Source organism: Cherax quadricarinatus, chromosome 29, assembly GCF_038502225.1.
Source record: "Cherax quadricarinatus isolate ZL_2023a chromosome 29, ASM3850222v1, whole genome shotgun sequence".
In the NCBI taxonomy this organism is placed as follows: Eukaryota; Metazoa; Arthropoda; class Malacostraca; order Decapoda; family Parastacidae; genus Cherax; species Cherax quadricarinatus.
In genome coordinates, this window is record NC_091320.1 from 33,422,547 (window position 1) to 33,431,786 (window position 9,240).

Sequence of the window (9,240 nt, forward strand, 5' to 3'; positions counted from 1 at the left end):
CAAGGAAGTGTGCTGGGTCCACTGTTATGGAATGTCTACTTCAACGACCTTCTTCATCTCATCCCAGAATCACATGCATATGCAGACGACTGTACATTGACATTCACTTATCCAAGAGAAGAAATGCCAGCTGCTCTAAGCTACATCAATCACCAGCGAGAGCCTATATCAGCTTGGGGAAATAGATAGCAACATTTGCACCCTGAGAAAACGCAAATGATGATCGTCTCAGGCACCATGATGGTAATGCTGGTGCAGTAGTAAGGATGAATGGGAGGATGTTGGCACCTGGAGAAGAAGTTGATATCCTTGGGGTGAAATTTGACTCCAAACTAACCATGAAGAACCATGTTGTAAATCTTGCAAACAAGGCAGCCAGGAAGCTTACAGCACTTCGCCGTATCTCGCATCTGCTTGACAGTAGGGGTTGCAAGATACTGTACGAGGCACAAGTACGCTCACACCTTGAGTATGCTCCACTTTCTGGTTTGCCTGTCCCCTCCCTCATCTGCGACTGCTTGACAGAGTAGAGAACAGAGCAAGACGTCTCATCTTCTCGCCTGGACCCATCCTGATGGATCTGTCATTTCAGCAGAGCCTTCAACATAGGAGGGATGTGGGTGGCCTTACTGTTAGTACAAGGCCAATATTGTCAAAATACCACACTTGATCCACTTCGAGGACAAAGCGAAACAAGCTTTCATGCCACAAGACGGGCAGAAAGCAGCAACTTCTACTGGCTGTACTTCTCCAGAACATCACTCCATCTGAGATCATACATACCCAGGATGACTCGAGTATGGAACACATTCTGTTCAGCATAATGATGTCAACGAGATAACGTCAGTTGATCAAATGAAAATGCTGGCCCTACAGATGGTCCAACTTCATCCTGTTCCCTACTTGTATGTCTCATAACAATAAAAATGCTTTCAAATGAGCTGATGTAGGTAACAGCTCTTAGCTTGTCAATAAAGTTAGGAATCCTTAACCTGTAAATAGCTTGTCAATAAAGCTTAGGATCCTTAACCTTGTCAAACCATGTGTATGAGAGAGAGAGAGAGAGAGAGAGAGAGAGAGAGAGAGAGAGAGAGAGAGAGAGAGAGAGAGAGAGAGAGAGAGAGAGAGAGAGAGAGAGAGAGAGAGAGAGAGAGAGAGAGAGAGAGAGAGAGAGGGAGAGAGAGAGAGAGAGAGAGAGAGAGAGATAGAGAGAGAGGGAGAGAGAGAGAGAGAGAGAGAGAGAGAGAGAGAGAGAGAGAGAGAGAGAGAGAGAGAGAGAGAGAGAGAGAGAGAGAGAGAGAGAGAGAGAGAAGAGAGAGAGAGAGAGAGAGAGAGAGAGAGAGAGAGAGAGAGAGAGAGAGAGAGAGAGAGAGAGAGAGAGAGAGAGAGAGAGAGAGAGAGAGAGAGAGAGAGAGAGAGAGAGAGAGAGAGAGAGAGAGAGAGAGAGAGAGAGAGAGAGAGAGAGAGAGAGAGAGAGAGAGAGAGAGAGAGAGAGAGAGAGAGAGAGAGAGAGAGAGAGAGAGAGAGAGAGAGAGAGAGAGAGAGAGAGAGAGAGAGAGAGAGAGAGAGAGAGAGAGAGAGAGAGAGAGAGAGAGAGAGAGAGAGAGAGAGAGAGAGAGAGAGAGAGAGAGAGAGAGAGAGAGAGAGAGAGAGAGAGAGAGAGAGAGAGAGAGACAGAGAGAGAGAGAGAGAGAGAGAGAGAGAGAGAGAGAGAGAGAGAGAGAGAGAGAGAGAGAGAGAGAGAGAGAGAGAGAGAGAGAGAGAGAGAGAGAGAGAGAGAGAGAGAGAGAGAGAGAGAGAGAGAGAGAGAGAGAGAGAGAGAGAGAGAGAGAGAGAGAGAGAGAGAGAGAGAGAGAGAGAGAGAGAGAGAGAGAGAGAGAGAGAGAGAGAGAGAGAGAGAGAGAGAGAGAGAGAGAGAGAGAGAGAGAGAGAGAGAGAGAGAGAGAGAGAGAGAGAGAGAGAGAGAGAGAGAGAGAGAGAGAGAGAGAGAGAGAGAGAGAGAGAGAGAGAGAGAGAGAGAGAGAGAGAGAGAGAGAGAGAGAGAGAGAGAGAGAGAGAGAGAGAGAGAGAGAGAGAGAGAGAGAGAGAGAGAGAGAGAGAGAGAGAGAGAGAGAGAGAGAGAGAGAGAGAGAGAGAGAGAGAGAGAGAGAGAGAGAGAGAGAGAGAGAGAGAGAGAGAGAGAGAGAGAGAGAGAGAGAGAGAGAGAGAGAGAGAGAGAGAGAGAGAGAGAGAGAGAGAGAGAGAGAGAGAGAGAGAGAGAGAGAGAGAGAGAGAGAGAGAGAGAGAGAGAGAGAGAGAGAGAGAGAGAGAGAGAGAGAGAGAGAGAGAGAGAGAGAGAGAGAGAGAGAGAGAGAGAGAAGAGAGAGAGAGAGAGAGAGAGAGAGAGAGAGAGAGAGAGAGAGAGAGAGAGAGAGAGAGAGAGAGAGAGAGAGAGAGAGAGAGAGAGAGAGAGAGAGAGAGAGAGAGAGAGAGAGAGACAGAGAGAGAGAGAGAGAGACAGAGAGAGAGAGAGAGAGAGAGAGAGAGAGAGAGAGAGAGAGAGAGAGAGAGAGAGAGAGAGAGAGAGAGAGAGAGAGAGAGAGAGAGAGAGAGAGAGAGAGAGAGAGAGAGAGACAGACACAGAGACAGAGAGAGAGAGAGAGAGAGAGACAGACTTTTGTTATACTATCCATATCTAAACGAGAAAGGAGAGAGCTTCGACATAGACCACACAGTCTCCTGGTCTATGGGTCTTCCCTGTACCCAACACTACCTTATCAACACCTCGTGTATCTTTGTACATATGTATCTTTATTAACACCTCAGTATTTCTCCTACTACCTCCCTTCCTCTGCCTTCTCCTCCTCTTCCTCCTCCTAAACAAATTCCTCGTTTGGGCATTCCCGTGTTTGCCTCTTAGCAAATGCGCACCTCACAAAAAGTTGCTTGCAAACCAGTCCCAGATATGAATCAGTTATGCTTTAATTCCTCAAAAAATACTTAAAAATAGTTCCTTTTTTCTCAAAACTTTCGCCGTATGAGCTGCAATATTGTTCATAAATAATAATAAAAGGTTAAAAAGGATATTTTTAGGACTAAAAGGGAAAAAAATCTGATTTATGACACAGCATGCGTGGGAGGAGCCTATTTATGGTTATTTGTCCAGCTAGTATATATAAGACTCTGTTTGTGCTTCAGTCAACACAAACCAGGTGAAGGTCTCATCTAGACTCATCCTCTCACAACATGAAATTCGTGAGTACAATCCTCAACATTAACTGTGATGTGCGTGTATGGTACACAGTACAGACAACATGAAGAATTAGATGCATGTTCAGCATCTGGATATCTTTATTGTGGAGGACATACATGGAAGACAGTAGAACTATATACAAAAGATGAGGTAATCACTTCCTCAGCCCTGGCGTTGGTGAAGAGTGTCGTAGTCGTAGTCTTCCAATTATGTCCTCTGAAGATACACCAGATGTTGCACATATGTTTAATTCCTGAACGTCTGGGATGATCCTTGTCTGGCTCCATCATCCATTTTTTCAGGCAATTTGCAGTCTTAGCTTGTGAAGCAACGACATTTTAACCCTACTGTTGCAATAATTCCTTTAGAAACTGTTGGAATATCACCAGAAAATAGATTTTCTTGGTGGTAAGTTATTATATCTGAACTATAGCTGCCTAAAGTAGGTTGGGAAGTCCTAAGCTAAGTTTTATTAAGTTAATTTGGCCCGGGTGGTGTGCGAATTATTAATCACAGAAAATTTTTGACCATCACAGTCTGTTACTCGTCCACAGAGCTTCTTGGTGTTTGAGTTTTAATAAATTAATTATAGATAAAAAATAAAGTTTTGAATATATATATATATATATATATATATATATATATATATATATATATATATATATATATATATATATATATATATATATATATATATATATATATATATATAGTATATATATATATATATATATATATATATATATATATATATATATATATATATATATATATATATATATATATATATATATATATATATATATATATAGTGAATTACTTCTGAAAGAATAGAGAAATTCCAAGTTTCCAGACTACTCATTATCAAGGAACTATGATAATGTGAGAAGCATGAAAGCGCTTGGAATTTCTCATTCTCTTTCAGAGTGGTTGTTTTGCATATTTTTTGAAATCACCTGTTTACTGTGATCTTATTGCATATATATATATATATATATATATATATATATATATATATATATATATATATATATATATATATATATATATATATATATATATATATATATATATATATATATATATATATATATATATATATAAATATATATATATATATATATATATATATATATATATATGTTATATATATATATATATATATATATGTCAAATGAATAGGCAGAACTTAATGATCTTGGCTTAAATAGCAACGCTCATCTTGCCATATAGGACAAAAAGAAAATTTGTGTATGCAGTAATTTCGCCAAAATCATTCTGAACTCAATGAAAAAAAAAATATATTTCACTGTGTTTGTTTAGTATTAAATTATTGTAAACAAATCTAAAATATATTCAGTTGGGTTAGGCTAAAATAAATTGTTCTTGTTATAATAAGGTTAGGTAAGTTTTCTAAGATTCTTTTGGAGCAAAATTAAAATTTTTTTACATTAACATTAATGAAAAAAATATATCTTTAAACGTATAAGAGAAAATTTTAGAAAGAACTTAATTTTAAATGAGTTCTTGCTAATTGACCAGTTTTACCTATTCGGCACGACATATATATATATATTGCAAATAATCGCAGACAGATGATTTTAACTATGCAAGACAAGGTATGAGGTTGGGGGTGGAAATCTATACCTCTATATTTATAGCTTTTTAGTAGCTGAATGTTGTATTTAATTATTTTACTGTAGATATTCAACAACCCTAACTTAACCTAACTTAGAAAGCAAGTAACGGCTTAGAAAAGCTGTTACGGCTTGACAAAGCTTCTGGAGAGCGAAACATTGCCATAGCAAAATGTAGCATTAGTTGTGTTCTTTTACCTAAAATATTGTAGGTAATTCTGCCAACATTATTACAAAAATTAAGGTTGTATCTTCTATTATTACAGTTGTCGGTGATGTTGGTTATGGTGGTGGCCCTGACTGCCTTGCTGGGGTCAGCCAGAGCCATGCCTGACCCCTTCGCCCTAGCTGACCCTGACCCCATTGCTGATCCACAATTTGGCTATGGCGGCTTTCGTCGCGGCTTTGGTGGAGGCTTTGGTCGCGGCTTTGGTCGCGGCTTTGGTGGCTTCGGTGGCTTCGGGCGACGCAGATTTTACGGTTAATGCTGCATTGTGACCTTCAAACATTCGCAGTTGAAAGACTCCTCCGGAAGACGGTCACCCACACATAAACTACCGCCAAACTTACAACCCAAGAAGCTAAAACGTAAAAACACTGCGATTTCGAGACTCGTGACTTCACATCTGACGAACTCAAGATTCTACGCACCAGAGGAACTCTCAGTTACAAGAATCACTAAGGCAGCGACTTCATGATAAAATTCCAATGCCTCCAACTTGGAGTAACTTCTGTCTTCAAGAGTTCCAGCAATACCTCATAGGGTCGTGTATCATAGCATAATCTCATCCTGACAAATTCTACACAACACTGAGTGTTGCTGATCCAGCAACACCTGACACATTTCACCATTCCTCTTCGTTTCATATATTTTTATTTCACTTTTAGAGTAGGGTAATATTTAGTGAAGGGATTCAGGGAAACCGGTTATTTTTATATAGCCGGACTTGAGTCCTGGAAATGGGAAGTACAATGCCTGCACTCTAAAGGAGGGTTTTGGGATATTAGCAGTTTGGAGGGATATATTGTGTATCTTTATACGTATATACTTCTAAACTGTTGTGTTCTGAGCACCTCTGCAAAAACAGTGATTATGTGTGAGTGAGGTGAAAGTGTTGAATGATGATGAAAGTATTTTATTTTTGGGGATTTTCTTTCTTTTTGGGTCACCCTGCCTCGGTGGGAGACGGCCGACTTGTTGGAATATATATATATATATATATATATATATATATATATATATATATATATATATAATAATATATTATATATATATATATATATATATATATATATATATATATATATATATATATATATACATATATATATATATATATATATATATATATATATATATATATATATATATATATATATATATATATATATATATATATTTTGTAATAGGTAGGTAGCTCAATTACTTTCACTGTCTTTTAGTGGTTGTTAAATAGCAGTCAAATGGTTATTCGTCTTTGTGAAGAAATAAACTTACGATTATTAGTTGCATTTTTATTTACATCTTATGGCACACTTACAAGTGTTAAGACAATAAGAGAAGTTTTATGTATTATGTTTAGCCAAGTAGCAGCCATACACTTGATACACACACGTACACGTACATACACATGATACGTACCATACACATATTCTAACTTACAAAACTCACAAGTTACTCATACTGGTATATAGGAGAGAGAAGCTTACGACGACTTTGTAAATGTGACTTTGTAAATGGTTCAAGTCGGACCGAAACGTCGTCGTAAGCTTCTGTTTGTCTGCTATATGCAGGATATTCGTGTATTGTTCCAGTCGCTGTATTGTTCGTTTTTGTTCTTAACTCATACTCAGAAAAATATTCTTCAGATCTACATTGTTAATCGTTGTATTTACCGACATCATCTTCAGCATTTTCCTTAAACGTTAGTGTTCTTCACATCATATTCGTCACCTTCGGTACATGATCGTCTTGTATATCCCTTCAAAGGAATGTATCTGCATGCTGCGGAAGGACTCTTAGTTCTCGTGTCCAAGCTGATTGTTTTCCTTTCCTCAGGTGTTGTAATAATAATAATAATAATAAAAAATGGCGATGATGATGATAACAATAATAATAATAATAAATGATATTAATGATAAAGATGGTGAAGAAATCCAAATATTCTTCCTTGGAACCTTTTTATCCACTTCTCCGAGGCTGTGGGTCCCACAATTTACACCAGAGGTGGACCCCATTATATATATATATATATATATATATATATATATATATATATATATATATATATATATATATATATATATATATATATATATATATATATATATATATATATATATATATATATATATATATATATATATATATATATATATATATATATATATATATATATATATATATATATATATATATATATATATATATATATATATATATATATATATATATATATGTATATATATATATATATATATATATATATATATATATATATATATATATATATATATATATATATATATATATATATATATATATATATATATATATATATATATATATATATATATATATATATATATATATATATTATATTCTTTGGGAAAAAATATTAATAGACAGAATACATTTACAGGAAATACAAGCATGAAAACAATGGTACAATATGTTAAAGATTATGGATTTCCTCCAGCTCCTCCGGAGCCGGACACGAGCCAAGCATGCAGCAAGCATTTCCCCTCTGGATGGCCACGGTGAGGTGCTGGAACATGAAAGTGGCTGCCGTTGGGTCTCTGGTGGTGTCGATGAGTCTGGAACGCAGTTTTTTAAGGAAACGTCTGGCATGTTTTCCCAATGATCCCAAGGTCTCTGATCCCACTTGGATCAATTGATACCGTTGGCTTATGTCCCTGTACTTGCTGATCTTGTACTCCTCCCTGTGGTCAGCAGCTCCTCCCTGTCGCCCCACACTGTGTTGGATGTAGGTGTCCGCTAGTGTGGACACACAGGAATAGTCCCATGCTAAGAGCTTGCCATTCTTCCAAGGATAGATGATGATCCCGTCGCGGTGGTTTGCTGGGTTGTGGGTATTGTTAGCTGTTACTGATTGGGGCTCCCTCTCGGCTGGGCATCCAGCTGTAGCAAGGGTTCTCTTTATGATGTCGTTGACCTCATTGTGACTTGCATGCCAGCCCTTGGTTTTGGAACAGTTAAGACCATGTAGACCATATTGGTCTGCTTGCACTTCGCCGCAAATACACGTATATTCCGTGTGAATTGGGGCAGCAAGGCGCAGAGCCACTGCAATACGGAGGGTCTTAGGGTCGAGGCGCGTTCCCATTGCCGATATGGGAACTGTTTGGAGGAAGTCTCTAGAGTGATGTGCACCCACAGCCTGGAGCTGGGCAGTCTCCCTGTCTAATGTTACAGCCCTGAGCATATTGGCAAGCACCTTTTCGGCGATAGGGCCATCCCAGCTTGACTGTTTGTGAGCCAGTGCTGCACTAGGGTTTGGTGCTGGAGCAGCAAGAGTCTCCTCCCATTCAATGATGGCACTAGTATAGGTAGGGTCCTGTATTCCTGCTGAGTCACTGAGCTTATCAGGAAGAATCTGACTTATTAACTCGTTTGATGCTATGGAAGAAGATAGGAAAGCTGGTAGAGCAATCTGGGAGGACCTGCGTACTCCAAGCCCCCCAAGCCTGACCGGAAGTGAGGCTTGCAACCACTGTCCATCTTCCAGGGAAAGATTCAGTACACTCTCTAGCATGATTTTAAGGAGAGAGAGTCATATTCCTTGAGTTTCGGACTGCTGAAGGCTGGGGAGCATCTCAGAAAGTAGGTAAATTTTGGGATTGACAGGCACCTGGTGAGTAGGTAGAAGGCATCATGTATATCAATGTCTTTCATCCTGCCTTCCATCGTTCAGAGGTCTGAGATCGTTTTTTCTAGGATCAGATCGATTGCATTGAACCCAAGAAGAATGCCAAGGAAAGTGCTATTGGCTGGATCAATGGCTCGTGCTCCTGGTAAAATAGCACTAATATTCTGGATCATCTGTCGATTGGTAGAAACTATTTCACATTTGGTGGGGTTTAAAGAAAGGCCCAGGCTTTCTCCCATGTCTTTAATTTTTCTGATGCCTTCTAGGAGAGATTCTGTTGTGCCAGCTAGGGTACCATCATCCAAGAACCAGATATTGAGCTCACTGGAGAGTGCTTCTGTGACTTCCTTGATGACCAAACAGAATAGAAAGGGGGCAAGAGGGTCCCCCTGTTACACACCCTCACATGAGTCAATTTCATGGTCCCTAAACAATAGTTTGGAAGTCACACTATAACACGAGTCTATGAAGGGATAAAGTG

The 9,240-nt window shown here is 38.6% G+C and overlaps 1 protein-coding gene across 1 annotated transcript; it reads left to right on the plus strand.

The window, feature by feature from the left end:
* The first annotated feature begins 3,170 nt into the window (after positions 1 to 3,170).
* On the plus strand, positions 3,171 to 5,877 carry LOC128690391 (neuropeptide-like protein 29). The gene is made up of 2 exons (XM_053779072.2): positions 3,171 to 3,234; positions 5,136 to 5,877. The coding sequence occupies exons 1-2, from the start codon at positions 3,226 to 3,228 to the stop codon at positions 5,352 to 5,354; spliced, it is 228 nt and encodes a 75-aa protein (XP_053635047.1). The 5' UTR covers positions 3,171 to 3,225; the 3' UTR covers positions 5,355 to 5,877.
* The last annotated feature ends 3,363 nt before the right edge of the window (positions 5,878 to 9,240 follow it).